The sequence below is a fragment of the Muntiacus reevesi genome, chromosome 2, assembly GCF_963930625.1.
Source record: "Muntiacus reevesi chromosome 2, mMunRee1.1, whole genome shotgun sequence".
Lineage (NCBI taxonomy): Eukaryota > Metazoa > Chordata > Mammalia > Artiodactyla > Cervidae > Muntiacus > Muntiacus reevesi.
The window spans coordinates 196761570-196781572 of record NC_089250.1 but is presented as its reverse complement, the minus strand read 5'-3'; the positions used below and the strand labels follow the sequence as shown (position 1 = coordinate 196781572).

The window sequence follows — 20003 nt, the reverse complement described above, 5'->3', positions numbered from 1 at the left end:
TGTAGACTCTGGAAAATGACACAGTATACTTATGACAGAATGAGAATTAAAAAGGCAAATATTATCTTAGATTTATTTATCTCTTTTTGTGTATTTGTTTATTTTTTATTGTGGTAAAATGTGCTGTGCTTAGTTGGTCAGTCATGTTCAACCCTAGCAACCTCATAGACTGTAGCCCACCAGGCTCTTCTGTCCATGGGGATTCTCCAGGCAAGGAGACTGGAGTGAGTTGCCATGCCCTCCTCCAGGGGATCTTCCTGACCCAGGAATCCAACTGGGGTCTTCTGCATTGTAGGTGGATTCTTTACCAACTGAGCTACCAGGGAAGCCCATGGTAAAATATACATAACATAAAATTTATCATTTTTAAAGTACACAGTTTGGTGACATGCTTTTATACTGCTGTGTAATCACAACCATCATTTGTCTCTAGAACTTTTTCATCGTCTAAAACTGAATCTGTGTATTCATTATACAATGACTCCCCAGTCCCTCATCTCCCAAGTCCCTGGTAGCTACTATTCTACTTTTTGTCTCTGAATTTGACTACTGTAGGTACCTCATATAAATGGAATCACACAATATTTTTCCTTCTGTATCTGGCTTATTTCACTTAATGTGATATCTATAATGTTCATTTATGGTGTATCATATATCAGAATTTAATTCTTTTTAAAAAATGTTGTGTAGATATGCCAATTTTATTTATCCACTAGTCCATTGATAGACATTGGATTGTTCCTACATTTTTGGCTACTGTGAATAATACTACTATGAATATGGGTATATAAATATCTCTTCAAAACCCTGCTTCTGATTCTTTGGGGGTACATACACAACAATGGAAAAACTGGATTATACAGTAACTGTATTTTTAATTTTTTGAGGAAATATATTGTTTTCCACAAAGGCTGGACCATTTTACATTCCCACCAGTGTTGCACAAGAGTTCTAATTTGTCTTAGTTTTGTTTTGAATTGTTTTTGTTTTATATATTCCCCTGGGAAAAGTCTCAGGAATCCTCAGGATCTCCATATCATAGTTTGAAAACACTAATGTCAAGTCAAAGAGAAAATCTATTTGTAATTGTATTAGATATTTCAAAATTCCTTTTTATAAGAGTTGACTCATTTTACACTTTGATCAGTACCTGTGTCTATTTCCTCATAGCTTTGTCAACAGAGCATGTTGGCAAAATTTTTACATAACTAGTAGATAAAATATATTATTTCAGTGAAGTTTTCTTCTGTGTAACTATTACTATGAGTGAGGTTGGGCATTTTTTCTTATATTTAAGGGCCTTGTGAGTTCACTTTTATGTGAACTGTTTATATATTTGCCCATATCTATTTTTGATTGCATCTTTTTATTCTTGATTTCTAGGAGCTCTTTTTACATTAGAGATATTAACTCCTGGCTGTTTTATGAATTGCATATCTTTACTCTGATTGTCATTATTTTAAAATTTTGCTAACAGTGTTGTTTGTCAATGGAAATTTGTTTTTTTGAAATGTTTGTATATTTAGTAAATCACTTATTTTATGAATTCAGGATTTTGAGTCATGGTAGTAAAGACCTCCTTCATTATTCTAAAGAAGTATAACTTCAAAAGAAAAGCCAGAAATCTAAATTTTTATTTGAAAATTTTCAACTTTAAAATGTTTACCAGTTTTTCTTTTTTTTTCAGAGAGCCCTGCACCATGGGCCATGCTTAGCCTAGAAGCCTGGCATTTGCCATTTCTATACTAAAGTTATGTCATGGTGTTGAGACAATCCAACATCACAACTATGATTCTCTTTGATCATCATTCTTTTAAGCCCATGCTAACAGATCCACCTCTTCTGCTTCCCTGACCAGGATGAATCCTTTCATCTTCCATAAAGGTACACTGAACTCAGGTAAAGTCATCACAGTGTCAACAATGAATGGAGCAGAATTCTGGAAGTGCAGGCTAAGAAAGAAAATTTAGGAATTTTCACATCACTCTTTTCTCTGATGTCTCATGTTGGAATCCTTTTGACTCTCCCTGCCTAATAATCATTCTACTTGTGTATCCGTAATGACAAGGACACATAGCCTTCTGAGAAGACCGACTCAGTCTTTGGTTGATGCTGGTTTAACAAGAGAATGCTGATTTTTTATTTATTAAATACAAATTCACTTCCTCTATGACTCCAACTCACTAGTCCTTGTTTCACCCTGGGAGGTCACAAGAGAGAATGTGGAGTATATTCATGTCTACTGTGAGCATCAGCTGCCTAAGGTGTGGCAGTTCTCAGACTACTCCACCCTGCATCAGATTCCTGAACCCTTCTTTCTGCCAAGCTCACGTTCTCTTGTTCCTACCCTATGCACCTTCATGGAAGATGGACATCTTGTTCACAGATCATCATAATGCCTTACACATAATAAGTACTCAACAAATACTTATTGAATGAATGAATGAACTAGTGAACTCAGCCAAGTTTTCCAACTCTGTGCCTCTTCTCCACCTCATTACCTTCTCCATGCCAGCCCAGTGATCTATCACATCAGTAGCAAAGTTAAATTTGGCAGGAACTTCCTGGTGTCCCCACTTCAGGGATGCCAGTTGCCTGGTATGAATGTAGATGGTGTGATTGGACATCTGAGACCTCCATAGGATGCAAAGTGCCTGGAGTTGCTGCCGCCAATGCATGCTCAAACCTATGAGGGAAAGAAAAAAGACAGAGGTGAGTCTTTCTGTACAGCCAGCAGTTACTTAAGGATTCCCATTTCAACCTTACAGGTTCTTCCAGAAATTAATTTGCTGTGGTTATGAGTGAATGGGAAGTCAGCATCTAGCTCAGTCACCTTCTGATGTACCATTCTCCGAAAACACAGCACCTGCTCTAAATCCTATTTCTCCAGCACCTCTGATAGTTTTGTGAACACCCAATTTCACATAATAAATCCTTTTGTGCTTAAAACACAGCAGTGTGGTAGATTGGATTGTTGTTACCAGCAACTCAAGGTGCATTCTGGAGAAGAGTGTGCATGCACCTCTTGTTGACTTTGGCTTGTTCACAGGATATGCTTTGGAGAATGAGATATGAGTGGATGTGCTTGTGTAGCTAGTCAGAGACTCTTGCATTTCTGCCCTCTGCCATGAAAATGGCTTCCCTAGTAACTCAGACAGTAAAGAATCCTTCTGCCAATGCCACGAGAACAGCATACCCCAAGTGAGCCTACCTCCAGCCTGGCTTCCAGAATGCATGTGGACTTGAGCTGAGCCTGGTAGAGCCACAGATAATTCCCAGACTCACAGGAAAATATGTATGGATATGAGCATCTGAGATGTTCAGGATGATTGCTATCATGGCAAAAACTGACTAACACAAGCAGCATTTGTTTTCTTTAACTGATTCTTGACTGAGATATCTTGAGTACTATGTATTCAGCACACAGAACATGACAAACAGAATCATTTTAGAAATTATAACTGTTGCGATTTTCATTTCTGTCTCTGCATTGGCTCCAGGCAAAGTAGTTCAAAAGCTACTGGTCTCTGATTTCCAACATGTGCACCTTGATGAGGATTGCAGAATTTTCTTTTTTTTTCAGAGAGCCTTGCACCATGGGCCATGTTTAGCCTAGAGGCCTGGCATTTGCCATTTCTATATGGCAAATTCCTTGCCACTTTGACGCAAGGAATCTAGCCAGTAGTTCCTCCAGATGGCCAGATTTCCACTTCCTGTTGTTTGGGCAGTAGCAGTCAGAATGCTTAAGGTCTCTTAAGAGACCTTCCTGTCTCATTTTCTAAAAGAAAAAAAAAGTGCAAATTTTCTTACCAGCTCATAGGCAGGAAATTTTTTTGCCTTTCTACCTGCTGATTCCTCTTTCTTTCCATATCTGGCTCATTCTCATTCTTCTGACCTCACCTTCTCTTAGAGGTCTCCTTCCCTGACTACCACCCAACTCCCATCCCATTTTGACCGTCCTTCTCCCAGCCACCCCAGTCCTTCCCTTTGCTGTGCTAAACACTCCCTTTTCCTTTGCCCACTGCTGCCTCCTCATTAAGGCCTGGCAGACCTTTCTTGGTCCCTAGAGATTGCAGACTATTTTTCCCTGTCGATTGTTATTCTTCTCACCAGTCATGATTTCTAAATATTGGATAGTGCCATCATGAAGCATGACCCCATCTGTTCATTCCTCACAGTGTGCTCACCTGCCAAGTCCTTTCAAGGAAGTCTCTCTGGAGATCTCTTGGTCTACTCCCTCCTGAATAGACAGCACCAGAACCCCTGTCGCCTTGGAGGATGGCACAGCTAATCAGGCAGATGGCACGAGAGTCCCTACAGCCTTCAAAGAGGGCACAGCTAATCATTAATTGAGGCTAACTTGGGATAACACCAGTCCTCCTAGTTATGTGTATGGATTTCACAAGTCCTACAGCCTTGGAGCCAGCCAGGAACTAGTCTTTCAATCCAGGAGATCAAAAAGAGATTTATGCACAAGACCGGCAGCAGGTTCTGCTCCAACATGAACAGGATCTCCTGACAGGAAGGCAGGAGCAGAATTCACACAGAGTTGATGTACATCCCATGCTCTCATTTCTTTTAGACCTTTCCTTCACCTGATTTTCCTCTTATTTTTGGTCTCTATTAATGATTCCTCATCTCCTTTATTCACACGTGCACATGATTCCATCTGCTATCATAGCTTGAAACCCAATTGCCTTGCTGGTGACCATTCATGTGTCTCCAGCCTAGATCTCTCTCCTGCACACTAATCAGCTTGATCTGTCTCCTCAGCTATCTAACAGGCCTGTCAAATAAGCTTTGTTCAGAGCTGAGCACCTCAACTTCTCTGTCTCAGTGAAGTATCCCACTCTGTCTGGTACCTTGTTCATCTCAGTGAATGTTAGTGCTTATGCAGCTCTGTTTGAGTCAGAGGGTCAAAAAAGCAAAGACCTTCCCAGATCATTGAATAGATAATATAAAAACTCAGAGTGGAACAGTAGATTGCTTAAAGCTATGCAGAAAATCAGTCTCAGGCACAGGTCTGGAACCCTAAACTCAAATACACCCAGGCTGCTGACTCACAGTGAATCCTCAGGCCCTGAGATTAGACCTGGAAATCAGGGGGCCCTGAGATGCTGAGACAGGATGTTTTTCAGGAATACCCACCAAAGGAAAAGTATCTCCAGCCACCATGGCTTCTGTATCTTCTCAGATCTTCCCTGATGCCACAGAGCTTTCTCAACTGCTCCCTGTATCCTATGCCCATTCTGAGTTATTCTTCCAATGTGCTGGCCACAGCCACTCATCTACTAAAAGAACCCTGTGACAGGCAGGGATGGGAGTTCCCTAAATACAAATGTCTCTGTTGGAGGCTAACAGGCCAGGGGCAAGACTAGGGTGCCAGTTACCTGGCAATGTTGAGGGCACAAGTGACAGAGATCCAAATCAGGGGACAACTAGGAGAGCCAGAGGGGCTTAAATACCCTTGAAGCTAAGGTATAGAGTCTGGGGAGCATTGTGTGCTGTGTTTAGTTGCTGTCACGTCCAACTCTTTACCACCTTATGGACTATAGCCCACCAGGCTCCTCTGTCCATAGGGATTCTCCAGGCAAGAATGCTGAAGTGGGTTGTCATGCCATCTTCCAGGGTATCTTCCCAACATAGGGATCGAACCCAGGTCTCCCACATTGAGGGCAGATTCTTTACTCTCTGGGCCACCAGGAGAGTGTTAGGGAAATCAAATAGAAGTAGTCTTGTTCAGGCTTCAGAGGCAAAAGAGCTGAGCAGGCCTCTGACCTTGCTTCTGACTTACCTGGCCACAGCCCTGACTACTGCTGTGGGTGTCAGCCACACCTGCTGTGAGTGTCAGAAGAGAGGCACAATAGATAGATAGGAAGTGGATCATGCAATTTGTTAAGTTCCTGGAGGAGGTCTGGCCAACCATTCCCTGGATTTAGCAACATTCCAAGATTTACAGAACAAAACAAATAGCATTAACATGAAACTAGAGCTGAAATTTGCTCACAGATTGATGATGTTACCAGTTTGCATCTTGGGATTATACATGGGAAAACAGAACTACAATCTTTGAGATCTCACCCAGGGAGCAGACATGCTGCCTGGGACCTTTGCTCAACTGGGATTCCAGATGTGCTGTGACACGGGATTTCCCAGTACTGTTTGAGTCTGAATGTTGTCAAAACCCAATTTGGTGATGTGTCCTCTGCTGTTTCTGTTTCTCTTTCCTTTTAATGCTAGTATATTGCAAGTAAGCTAGATAAGTCTCTAGTAAATATTGGTATTATTTATTTGTCTATAACAAATGGCTTATTTTGTTAACAAATTCTTTGAATCTGAGATGAATGTGAAAACTTCCAGCAAAACAGGAGAGAAGAGGAGATATACCTTGAGAGGATACCCAAAGCAATTTGCTTTTCTCTCAGAAAGCCTAGAAATAATTCACGTACAAAAACTTGCTGATGTAGAGAAGCAGCTGTATCCTGGGAAGAAATACCCTTTCTGGAAAAATTCATTGAATTGCACCACCTAGCCCCCAACCCCAGTCCTGAAAGTGTCAACCCTTTCTTAAATACCCTGCAAAAAGTATTTCTGAAGGTCTCAGCATCACAGTCATGAGACTCAGTTCTCTTCCAGGAGTTCTCCTCACTGTATGCCCTAAATCCCTCTTACTGTCACTGCTGTGTGTCCTCTCATGACCTACCAACAGAGACGTTTCAGAGCACCAAGACCATGAGGACAGCTGGGCAAGTTCTTCCCTTCTTTGCAGTCACTCCCTTTATTTTGACTTATTTGCTATAAAGAGTAGAAAAATACTTGGAGTGGAGACCTAGATCTTGCAGAGTAAGACACCTGAGTTGCTGTCCCTACTGAAAAGTGAAAGTGAAGTCGCTCAGTCGTGTTCGACTCTTTGCGACCCTGTGGACTGTAGCCCACCAGGCTCCTCCGTCCATATGATTCTCCAGGCAAGAATACTGGAGTGGGTTGCCATTTCCTTCTCCAGGGGATCTTCCTGACCCAGGGATTGAACACAGGTCTCCCGCATTTCAGGTAGATGCTTTAACCTCTCAGTTGGCTCTGTAAAGAAATAGGTGAATCTTCTTAGAAAGGGAGATAAGGCTTTCTGAAGGAATTTGATGACCAGACATAAGAATTACCTTGTCATCAGTGCTGGAAGTCTCCTGGGAATGTCAGGCTCTCTCTAGTCACCCAGAGTCTCAAAATGATCAGCTATTTCTCCTGTTGTCTTCTCGCCTTTTAAAGGCTCCTCACTGTCTTCGTGTCTATCAGAGACATCGAGGCCTCTCACCTATGCCTCATCTACTTCTGAGGACTAGGAAGCAGATGCAGACTTCACCGTAGCCCCAGTCCATTCCTGCTCACTGCTGCTTTCAGTGACTTCAATGCCTCTCTTCCTGAGACCAGATACGTGCTTTCTTCTGTACCAGTCAACCTTTCTTCTTTGTACAGATACCCTCTGGCTCTTTATCTCCAGTGGTTGGCAATCTCTTCATTCATGACTATACAGTAAGATTCAAGATTATGGATCAGGGGTTTAAAGTATGCCTAAATTTGAATTTGGGCTCCTCCATTCCTGAACTGTGTGCTCTTGAAGAAGTTATGTTACCCTTCCTCACCACAAGACTCAGTCTTCTCATCTGAAAACTGGGGATAATCCTAAAGTACCTCTAAGGATTGAACTTGATAATGCACATTAAGCACCTAGCACATAACCATGTTTACAAAACTTCTAGTACCAGAAATTGCTAGTCTGAGCTGCTTCTGGAGAGGAGAGTTAGTCTGCTTTGAAACAAGTCTAAGTAGGCCTTAAAAAAATATTCAAATTTGAGTATTTATTAAAAAGTTCCAATAGCTAAAAAATGAACCAAATGCATAGCAGATAGTATGCACTTAGTAAATCACAATGGGAGTGATTTGAAGGGGTCTTTAAATTCACACAGCAGCCTGGGCAGGGCACCTGGGTGCATTAACTTTCCTACTGAACACATGGATGCAGCACAATTGAAGCATGAGAGTCTTGACCCTGGGAACAGTGATTGTTGTTGTTTAGTCCCTGAGTCATATCTGCCTCTTTGTGATCTCATGGACTGCAGCTTGCCAGGCTTCTCTGTCCTTCACTATCTCCCGAAGTCGTTCAAACTCATGCCCATTGAATTGGTGATGCCATCCAACCAGCTCATCCTCTGTCATTCCCTTCTCTTCTTGCCTTCAATCTTTCCCAGAATCAGGGCCTTTTCCAATGAGTCAGCTCTTCACATCAGGTGGCCAAAGTATTGGAGTTTCAGCTTTAGCACCAGTCCTTCCAATGAATATTTGGGGTTTATCTCCTTTAGAATTGACTGGTTTGATCTCCTTGCAGTCCAAGGGACTCTCAAAAGTCTTCTCCAGTACCACAGTTCAAAAGTATCAATTTTTTTGATGCTCAGCCTTCTTTTATGGTACAACGCTCATATCTGTACATGACGACTGGAAAAACCATTGCTTTGACTATATGAACTTTTATCAGCAAAGTAATGTCTCTGCTTTTTAATATGCTGTCTAGTTTTGTCATAACTTTTCTTCTAAGGAACAAGCATCTTTTAATTTCATGGCTGTAGTCACCATCTGCAGTGATTTTGGAGGCTAAGAAAATAAAATCTGCCACTATTTCCACTTTTCCCCCTTTTATTTGTCATGAAGTAATGGGACTGGATGCCATGGTTTTAGTTTTTTGAAAGTTGAGTTTTAAGCCAGCTTTTTCACTCTCTTCTTTCACCCTCATCAAGTGGCTCTTTATTTCCTCTTCACTTTTTGCCATTAGAGTGGTGTCATTGGCTTGTTTCATGTTATTGATATTTCTGCTGGCAATCCTGATTCCAGCTTGAGCTTCTTCCAGCTTGGTAGTTCGCATGATGTACTCTGTCTATAAGTTAAAATAAACAGGGGGATAATATAGAGCCTTGATGTACTCCTTTTCCTATTTTGAACCAGTCCGTTGTTCCATGCCTGGTTCTAACTGCTGCCTCTTGACCTGCATACAGATTTCTCAAGAAATGTAAAAAAAGTCATTTGTCTTCCCAGAAATGGAGGCAAAAGGGCCTACAGGATCATTTGGTTCAGACATTTGTGAAACTAAATTACCCAAAATAAGCCATTTGAACCCTGTCTTCCTTGGAAATATCTGTCCCTGTCAATTAATCAACAAATATTTATTAACTGCTGATCTCAGATGGACACAGAGTAATCTAAACAGATCCCTCCCAGTGTGGATGTGAAACAGCTAATAACATGTAAAATGATTAGGTTCATTTTAAATACTGTTAAAGGTAGGTCATAGGTCTGATAGGTCACACCTCTACTCAGCACCTACCAGTGATTTCTGATTTCATACAGAAGAAATGTCAGTGTTTACTATACCATCTATCAGGAAAACATGCCCCTCTGCCTGATGATTAAACTAAAGTGCCTTTGCTCAGCTCACAAAGAGGCAATCCGACCCTGCCCACTTGTAAATGATTGCAGAAAAGAAGAAATTAACACATCCCCTCCCCAGTGCTAACTAAGCAATGAGATATTTTGCAAGATGAATGGCCTTTTCATTTTCTCATTGCTTCTCCCTTTCTGATTCTATGAAAGAAATTGACATCCACACCCCAATGAAATGGTTATTTTGAGACACTAGTTTGCCAACTTCTCAGTCAGCCAGCTTTCTGAATAGTTGGTATGAAGCCATTCACCTCAGACTGGTACTTTAACCCATGTACCAGGATGCAAATCTGGTCAAAATCCAGCTTGGGACTCTAACTCATGTAGCTGGTCTTGAACCCAGCCAAAACCCATGGCCTTCTGTTGGTCCTTTAATGGACCAGAACCTGGTGGTCCAGAGTCGACGATGAGAAAGTGAAAGAAGGAAAGAGGCTAATATTCCCTGGGTTACGCAGCCGGCTTTCATGCTCCAGGGAATCAGCCAGAAATAGAGAGATAAAGAGAAAGAGAGGAAGAGAAAGAAAGACACGGGGACCAAAGTTGTAATGGAGTAAAGGTGTTTTAATCAACATGGTGTGGGCATATATACTGTCTTACAAGGTAGACATTCTCAGCAAAGATAAAGATTAAAATTCCAGATTTACAAAACACAAGGCGATCCCTATTAAAGAGAGAAGAGGGTCCTTATCACCATAATGAGAAAGTAACAAAGGAAATGTCTGTATTCCTTAGCTCCGGGAAAGGTGTGCCTCTCCTCTTTATTCCTGAAGGGCCAAAGGTTTCCTGACAGATCCAAAACAGCACACAGGAAGCCTCCTGTTAAAGTCTTCCAACTGAGTGTACTCACCTGATTTCAGGACTTAATGAAGCATAGGTTCTTGATGTCTCATTGCAGAAGGAGTTCAGTGAGAGACAAAGTGATAAGATAGAAGAGGATTTATTTAGAGAGAAACACTCTATATACCTGGGTTTGATCCCTGGGTCAGGAAGAGTCCCCTGGAGAAGGGAATTGCAACCTCCTCCAGTATTCTTGCCAGGAGAAGTCCATGGACATAGGAGCCTGGAGAGCTATAGTTCACATGGTCGCAAAGAGTTGAATACGAATGAGTGACTAACACTTCCACTTCCATACGCCATAGACAGAGTATGGGCCATCTCAAAGGGCAAGAGTGGGCTTGAAATATGGTATGGTTAGCTTTTATGGGCTGGGTAATTTCATAAACTAAAGAGTAAGAGGATTATTCCAACTACTTCAGGGAAGGGACAGAAATTTCCAGGAATTAGGCCACCCACCACTCATTTTTTGTTTTTTGATAGTCAGTTTTGGAAGTGTCACTGTGCCTGTGGGTGGGTCACTTAGCTTTCTAATGTGTTACAATGAGCTTGTATTCCAAAGCTCAAGGTCAGTGAGTGTGTACTGAGGCTCAAGTTCTTTGTCTGCTATTTTTGGACCCATTTGGTCCTAATTGTTTTATTTCCTATCCTCAAGCTACATCATTCTTTTAAAGTTTGTGACCTGCTCCTTTCTCTCCTGTTTCATTTCCACCTCAGAGATCTTACTCTCGTATTCTTATGAGAAGCAGAAGGGTGATGGTACATCTGTTTCAGGGTTTAGTAGGGGCATTGACCTTGCTTGTGATAGGTTACACCGAACAATGTCAAATTTGTGCTCTCAGAAGGACAAAATTTCACTTTGGGATCAAAGACACAGCTTCAGTCACTCAGAGATTTGTGTGGCCAAAGTTTTATTAAAGTGAGAAGGGATAGAGAAAACTTCTGACAGACATCAGAAGGGGGTAGAAAGAGTGCCCTCTTTGAAGTCTTAGCAAGGCCTTATATACTTTTTCAATTGGTTACTAACAATAGATCAAAAAAATGTCTCAAAGTCTTAAAGGTCTTACTAGACCCACTTTCACAACATACATCTTAAGATAACGAGATTAGCCAAAAGGACGGGGTTCCTGTTAAGAAGAAGAAACATGTCGTTGAGCAAGATGCACTGTTGTTATACAATTGTTAGTAGATAGCTTAAGGAAAACCATACTTTTGAACAAGATGTAGTTTTGCTGTGTAGTTTGTAGTTTTGTAGTTCAGTTCAGTCACTCAGTCGTGTATGACTCTCTGCGGCCCCATGAACTGCAGCATGCCAGGCCTCCCTGTCCATTACCAACTCCTGGAGTCCACCCAAACCCATGTCCATTGTGTCCGTGATGCCATCCAACCATCTCATCTTCTGTCGTCCCCTTCTCCTCCTGCCTTCAATCTTTCCCAGCATCAGGGTCTTTTCAAATGAGTCAGCTCTCCGCATCAGGTGGCCAAAGTATTGGAGCTTCAGCTTCAATATCAGTCCCTCCAATGATCACCCAAAATTGATCTCCTTTAGGATGGACTGGTTGGCTCTCCTTGCAGTCCAAGGGACTCTCAAGAGTCTTCTCCAACACTACAGTTCAAAAGCATCAGTTCTTCTGTGCTCAGCTTTCTTTATGGTCCAACTCTCACATCCATACATGACTACTGGAAAAACCATAGCCTTGACTAGAATTTGTTGGTAAAGAATGTCTCTGCTTTCTAATATGCTGTTCAGGTTGGTCATAACTTTCCTTCCAAGGAGCAAGCGTCTTTTAATCATGGTTGTAATCACCATCCGCAGTGATTTTGGAGCCCAGAAAAATAAAGTCAACCACTGTTTCCACTGTTTCCCCATCTATTTGCCATGAAGTGATGGGACCGAATGTCATGATCTTAGTTTTCTGCATGTTGAGCTTTAAGCCAAACTTTCCACTCTCCTCTTTCACTTTGATCAAGAGGCTCTTTAGTTCTTCACTTTCTGCCATAAGGGTGGTGTCATCTGCATATCTGAGGTTATTGATATTTCTCCTGGCAATCTTGATTCCAGCTTATGCTTCCTCCAGCCCAGTGTTTCTCATGATGTACTCTGCATATAAGTTAAATAAACAGGGTGATAATATACAGCCTTGACATACTCCTTTTTCTATTTGGAACCAGTCTGGTGTTCCATGTCCAGTTCTAACTGTTGCTTCCTGACCTGCATACAGGTTTCTCAAGAGGCAGGTCAGGTGGTCTGGGATTCCCATCTCTTTAAGAATTTTCCACATTTTATTGTGATCCACATAGTCAAAGGTTTTGGCATAGTCAATAGAGCAGAAATAGATGTTTTTCTGGAACTCTCTTGCTTTTTCAATGATCCAGCGGATGTTGGCAATTTAGTGCTGGGCTTAAAGAAAGTTTGTCTTAGGTGAAATAGATCTTTACTGTAACAACTTAGAGCTTAAGAAAAAATGTCTTATATGACTAAGACGAGGAATGTAGAAAAAAAAATTTGTCCCTTCCTCTTTCTCAACCACCCTAGACTCCTTATCAACCTACCTAAGAATTAGCTCTCTCACTTGTCAGGGAGTAAAAATCTCTGAATTCCTGATCTAGGGACCCCAGAGGTAGGACAGGTCTTTTTGCTTTTTAAGTCAGTATGGTCTGGAAGGGTCTTCCCTGGTGGCTCAGTGGTAACTAATCTGCCTACCAAAGCAGAAGATGTAGGTTAGATCCCAGTGTCGGGAAGATCCCCTGGAGAAGGAAATTGCAACCCACTTTAGTATTCTTGCCTGATAAATCTCATGGACAGTGGAGCCTGACAGGCTGTAGTCCATGGGGTCTCAGAAAATTTGTACATGACTTAGTGACTAAACAACAACAATGGGCTGGAATCCTCACACGGCCATCATCTTGATGTGGAACTATGATAATTGCTTCCATAGCCTTTCTATGAAGCTCTTTGATGAGAAAGCACTTTTTTTGTAACTGCACCAGAATACAAAACTATCTATAAATGACGACAGACTTAAAAGACATGGTTAAGCATCTATTATAGTGTAATTGATAATGAAACTTGGTTACAACAACCAAAATTATAAATGATTATGTATAACATGATCTTAATCATCCAAAATCACTGAAGATGGTGACTGCAGCCATGAAATTATAAGATGCTTACTCCTTGGAAGAAAAGCTATGACCAACCTAGACAGCATATTAAAAAGCAGAGACATTACTTTGCCAACAAAAGTCCATCTAGTCAAAGCTATGGTTTTTCCAGTAGTCATATATGGATGTGACAGCTGGATTATAAAGAAAGCTGAAAACCAAAGAACTGATGCTTTTGAACTGTGGTGTTGGAGAAGACTTTTGAGAGTCCCTTGGACTACAAGGAGATCCAACCAGTCCATCCTAAAAGAAATCAGTTCTGAATATTCATTGGAAGGACTGATGTTGAAGCTGAAACTCCAATACTTTGGCCACCTGATTCGAAGAACTGACTCATTGGAAAAGGCCCTGATGCTGGGAAAGATCGAAGGCAGGTGGAGAATGGGGACAACAGAGGATGAGATGGTTGGATGGCATCCACTGACTGATGGACATGAGTCTGAGCAATCTCCAGGAGTTGGTGATGGAAGGGAAGCCTGGCATGCTGTAGTTCATGGGGTCACAAAGAGTTGGACATGACTGAATAACTGAACTGAACTGATGTATAACATAACATACCAAATAACAGAGTTAAACATTTCTCTTTGAGTTACTGCAAGAGCCATCTAAAACATCCCCAAATTAGCTGGAAATCAAAAGAAACTTAATTAAAATTTGGTATGTGGGAAATTTGCCAAAAAGTTTTAAAACTTGGTCAAATAAAATCATGGATCACTATGAGACAATATTTATCTGTTATTAAAAGTAATCTTTCAATAAAACTCTGGAAGAAAATAAACCTAGTCTTATCTCAGCCCAGTCCCAACAAAATCCCTTTACCCAAATAAATTCAACCCAATCTTAGAAAATCCTGACATTCACTTTTTTTGTATTTTTAAAAATTCCTCCCACCTTCATTTATTGAAAACATACATGTTACTGAGGTAGACATTATTAGGCAGTTACTGTAGGAACTCTGAGAACTAGGCCTGTTTCAATAAAAATCCTACTCCATTAACCTAAAATTATACCCTTTGTCCCAAATTTCTGTCTCTCAGAGGAATGTGTCGGTGGTCTGATAAATCAACAGCACTCAAATCCCAGAATGGGTAGTACTTAATTTCTGTTTCATATGCTTGAGGGAAAAACAACTAGTGATCTTTAATCTTTACCCCATACATCTGGTTCATTGTAAAATGGCTGCAGGTCATGAGAAAAGGTCACAGAATGGTGACTTAATGCCTAAGAAAACTAAGAATCCAAGGATCAGAAGAAGTTGTAAAAATGTCTAGTTAAATACTGTGACCTTTAAGCTGATTGGTTACAAATGACATATGTTGAAAGTAAGAACAAATCAAAAGTATACTAATCAATACTAGTAAGGATATAAACTGCTGCAACTCCCACCTTTTTGGGCACTTCACCCCCACCCCCACCCATTGTCTATGCTGAGAGTTTTGTACTTTTCTCTGTCTGAAATAAACTTTGTTTGCTGGCTACCATGAGTGTTTGTGTATTTGCGAAGTTTATTCTTCAGCTCTGTGAAGAAAAACTCAGATTCCAGTTTCATCACTTTTCTAAAAAGCTTTTTTTTTTTTTTTTCATTTCAAATTACTTTTCTTGCCAACAGTTTTTCAATGGACATCATAAAGTCTTATTTGACCTCTAGTAAACATTGGTACTACGGAAGTAACTTAACATTAGTGAATCTATATTAATCAAACCAGCAAGTTTAAGCCACCTTCAACAACAGGTATTAGTTTTATGTTGAATATTTCCTAGATCTGGTGAACTGTAAATTTATTCTGGCTAGTATTATATTTCTGAGTATTTGTATAAGCATTTGAGTTCATTTCAGCCAACCGAATAGAGTACTTTTATGAATTAATAATAATTTTGGCAACAACATACATCTATTAATACAACACTGTGGGAACCATGTTTTACTGTTTTCTCAGAAATGTCTCCTGGAATTTAATAATACTCATTCCCTCTTCCTTGATTTCTCTCCTCTACCCTTAAGTTAGATGTTCTGGCTGACATGTCAGCATTAGTTAGATGTTGTTCTGCACGCAGAACAAACCCCCGTATCTTCAAAGACTTTCCTTTACAACTCTCGTGTGATTACCTCTGGACCTCCAGAAGGAAGTCTCCTTAATCCCTAAATTCGGATCTCTGTCTTGCTTTACTACTCTTTCAAGATAAATTACCGATAAAATATGTGCTCAGCGAGTTCTCGGCGAGTTGCTTCTCAGGGAGCTCTCCCTGCGCTGTTCGTCATAATCCTGTGAGTTTGTGAGAATTATTCAGTGTCAAATGGCCACAGTTGGTGCCCAAACAGGGACCTGAACAGGGACCATCTAAAGGTTTGCTTGGCACCCGTTCCTCAAGCCCGAGCAAGGGAAAAGGACATCTGCTCATCCAGGTAGGAACTATGGTCTTTAAAGCTAGCGACAGAAGGAAGTCTTCTAGATGGTACAGTACTTTCACTTTTTCTTTCTGTTATGGGTAATTCTCTTTCTCAACTGCTTGCACGTAAATATCAGCTTTCCTTTCTGCTTACTGTCGCTGAGTGTAAGTTTTCTGACTCAGACTTAACTAAACTTCTTAAGGTGATTTATACTTGTTGTCTTTGGTATCCACAAGAAGGTTTTTTTGAAAATGTCTGATTGGGAATGAGTAGACCATTGGTTAAGAAATGGTGTAGTTATTGTTAATGTACTGCGTGTAAACACTTGGAATTTATGCTGTTTCTGACATAGAAGAGCGAGAAACTCCTTGGGCTGATCTTATTCCACCGCCAGAGGCACCTCCACCACCTCCTCCTGTTATGTGTAAACCCAACTGTATAGAATCAACAAAGACTACTTTACCAGCTCATGAATTTACTCAAGGACTTGCTTGATCACTTCCTAACGTTTCTCAATGTTCTCTGGTAGAAAACATGGTTAGAGAAGGTGTAGAGACGTAAGGGACTATTGATGCTTTCCCTGTCCTCTTCAAGACAGGGCAACCTCCTCCTCATCAATCTCTTCCCTTTACTATTTTTAAGGAACAGAAACGCAGTATTCATGACAATGGCATCTCTAGTTCATTTACTAAAGGGATTATAGAAAATATAGGTGGTAGATATCAAATGATGCGCTGGGATTGGAAGGCACTTGTAAAAATGACTTTACCTACTGCTCAGTACTCCTTATGATTACAAGAATATAGAGATTATTGTACTACTTTTGCTTTAAATAATCTTCAAAATGGCATCCCTGTTAATGTAGATATGCCTTTGGGAGAAGGACAATACAGTGACCATGGCTATGAAATCCCATGAGCAGAGGAGTCTGGCAGGCTACATTCCATGGAGTTGCAAAGAGTCGGACATAACTAAACAGAAGCAGCAGTGATAAAGAGGAAAAGAAACAGAAAAACAGATTCTGAGGCTATTATGTGGACCTAACTACTGTTAACCATTCTCATCTGTTTCTTTCTAATAAAAGACTTTATTTGCAGGAAGGTCTGCCCTCTTCCCTGATAGCTCAGTTGGTAAAGAATCCACCATGCAGGAGAACTGGGTTCAATCAGAAAGGTCCCTTGGAGAAAGGAATGACAACTCACTTCAGTATTCTTGCCTAGAGAATTGCATGGACAGAGGAGCCGAGTGGGCTACAGTCATGAGGTTACGAAGAGTTAGACTTCACTGAGTGACTAACACTTTCTTTCCACCCAGTGTAATGTATTTCTGGAATTATACCTCCAAGATCTACAGGCCTTAAATTTCCCTTGGATTCCATTGCCAACATTACATGCAAGGTCATGATAATTTGGACATATAGTACTGTTAGGGGAAGCACACTGATTGAAACCGCCCACCCTGGCCAGGCACCATAGTAACCATTTGCATGAGTTGTTTTATGGCAGGAGATCCTGATAAGGAATACGGAACTAATAAGCCACCACCAGCCGGAAGAGTTCGGGAAAGATCGAGAGGAGACACTACCTGTCCGTCCACTTCCCAGAATCCCTCTCACTAGCATCCATCTTGGCTGAGCGATGCGTGCGCCACCAGGAAAGACTCTGAATTAGAATGATTGGTCAAAGACTACCCAGAAACGAATCCCATCACCATAAAACCCAAGACTGCGAGCCATGCGGCAGAGCAGTTCTCCTGGGTTCCCTTACCTTCTGCTCTCCACCCGGGTGCCCTTTCCCAATAAAATCTCTTGCTTTGTCAGCACATGTCTCCTCGGACAATTCATTTCCGAGTGTTAGACAAGAGCCCAGTTTCGGGCCCTGGAAGGGGTCCCCCTTCCTGCAACAGTACCTCACTCTATTTAAATTTCCTAACTGATTGTGGTGAAATCTGATTGCATAACCTAATATTTATTTTTTGTTTTTTAATTCCTGTTGTTTGACTCTTTCCTTATCTTGGAGCATATGGTCCAGAGAAGTATTGGCCAGGATTGATGCAGCCTGACCCATTTTAGACCCGAGCCTGAGGTAATGTCTCTAACTTCGGTGCTATCTAAAATTTCACTATTAAGTCAAAATCTACCATGAAATTCAGTCAAAATTTGTACTTACAATTTTAAATGTTATCCTTTTCAAAGTAGTCTCCCAACCAGGTGTCAGTGCCTGAAATATTGTCATAAAGAAATGGCACAGAAGACGTTTCCAGTGGGGGTGATGATGAGCAGGAGTTGGTCTAGCTCTAAATTGGAAATAAAGAGTCAGCATTTGTAAGGGTCAAAGGGAGGGGAATAAAAGTAATAAAAACATACATCTTGGTTGTCACACAGATTTTCTAGGGTTAACAAAAGAAAGGAAGGAAGGAAGGAAGGAAAAGAAAGCAGAAAGGAAGGAAAGAAAGAAAGTGAGCAGGAATGAACAGCAATGCAAGAATGTAAGAGAAAAACCTGAGAGTCAAGTAGAAGAGTATAGAGAGTAACAGTTCTGCCCTGGACATGCTGTTGGATATACATAAGCATATGCAGTTGACCGGCTGGTCAGAAATGAGCAGACACTGGCAGAGTGTCCTCCCCAGTACACTTGGTTCATGGTATCCCACAGGCCTGTTAAGGACTGAGACCTAACTCTACACCTTTTCTAACCTTATCACAGTCCCTTTGTGGTCATCAGCTGAAACTGTTCACCTCAGATCGGAACTTGAACCCACTTGATAGGGACTCAAACTCAGTTAAGACCGTCTTTCAACTGAGATCACATACTTGGTTTAAGGACTTAATGAAGCTCAGGTTCTTGATGTCTCATCACTGAAAGAATTCAGACACTCCACAGACAGAATGTGAGCCATTTCAGAAGGTAAGAGTGGCCCTGAAATATGGTATGATCAACTGTTATGGGCTGGGTAATTTCATAGGCTAATGTGTGAGATAATTATTCCAGTTATTTTGGGGAGAGGATGGAGATTTCCAGGAATTGGGCCACCCACTCCCTGCTTTTTGGTCTTTGATAGCCTTGGAAGTGTCATGGTGCATGTGGCTGTGTCATTTAGCTTGCTGATGTTTATGATGAGAGTATACTGAGGCTCAAAGTGTAGTGGAAGTAGACTGTCATCTTTGACATATTTGGTTCTAGTCAGTTTATGTCATGTCCTCAGGCTCTGTCATTCTTTTTAAGTGTGTGCCCTGCCCTCTTCCCTCCTGTTTCAGTTATTTCTTGCCTCAACACCTCACCTCCAAATTTATTGGCCTGTTGTGTGGCAAGCAGAGCAAGCTTGAACTTGATAATAATTTCTGCCACCATCAGGTTAGGTAGGGTACTCTGGAATCCCCAGAAGATTCCTACAGGGGCTGGTCCAGGGGAGCTTTACAAAAGGAATGACTTTAAAAGCTGAACCACATGTTCAGTTGAGTCCTCAGTACAGGAAGAGGAAAAGTGACGAACAAAAGGAATTTTAGTAGGAAAAGGGCAGGGGCAGACTCTGAGAGGGAGGAAGAGGCTGTTAAAGGGGAAAACCACAGGCCCCAAATGGCATCATTTGTTTTAAAGCCATGATGCCAAACCTAGCTTTAATACCTGGCCTAATTATAGCTTCAACCTTTACCAGAAATGTAATCTTAAACAATGAGTTTGGAATTTTTTTAATCAGCACCAATGAGGTAATTTGATGGGCCTTCTATACCTGTCAGAGGAAGAAGAGGCATCTGCAGATAAAACTGAAAGGCTGCTGCCACTGTGAGGCTACGCCATGACAGGCAGCCTAGATTAGGAGTAGGCCTGGTTTTCCAGGGTAACCTGGAGTCAGCCAATCAATATACGCCCAGTAAGGAAAAGGGAACCTATCAGGGGAAAACTGAAAAGTCCGCGAATGCCCAAGTTTGAAAAAAAGCCCGCGAAGGTTTGAGCCAATAAGATTACTTTGCAAACATATAACCAACCCGCTTAAGCCAGCTACCAACTGCTTATGTACACCTTATAAATTGGGTAACAGCTCGGGCTCAGTGCTCTCTGACCCTGCACCAATGCGTTGGTTGCGGCAGTGAGCCCTGACTCCAGTCAGCAATAAACTTCCCTTTTTTTGC

The 20003-nt window shown here is 41.3% G+C and overlaps 1 protein-coding gene across 1 annotated transcript in view; it reads right to left on the bottom strand.

The window, feature by feature from the left end:
- Positions 1–4289, bottom strand: part of LOC136158506 (acyl-coenzyme A synthetase ACSM2B, mitochondrial-like) — a 29719-nt gene extending 25430 nt beyond the window's left edge. Inside the window, exons 1-2 of the mRNA XM_065920312.1 lie at positions 4188–4289; positions 2502–2686 (exon numbers count right to left, since the gene is read on the bottom strand). Of these exons, the coding sequence (XP_065776384.1) occupies positions 2502–2678 (177 nt within the window). The 5' untranslated portion in view covers positions 2679–2686; positions 4188–4289. The remainder of the gene's footprint in view (positions 1–2501; positions 2687–4187) is intronic.
- Positions 4290–20003: the final 15714 nt, after the last annotated feature.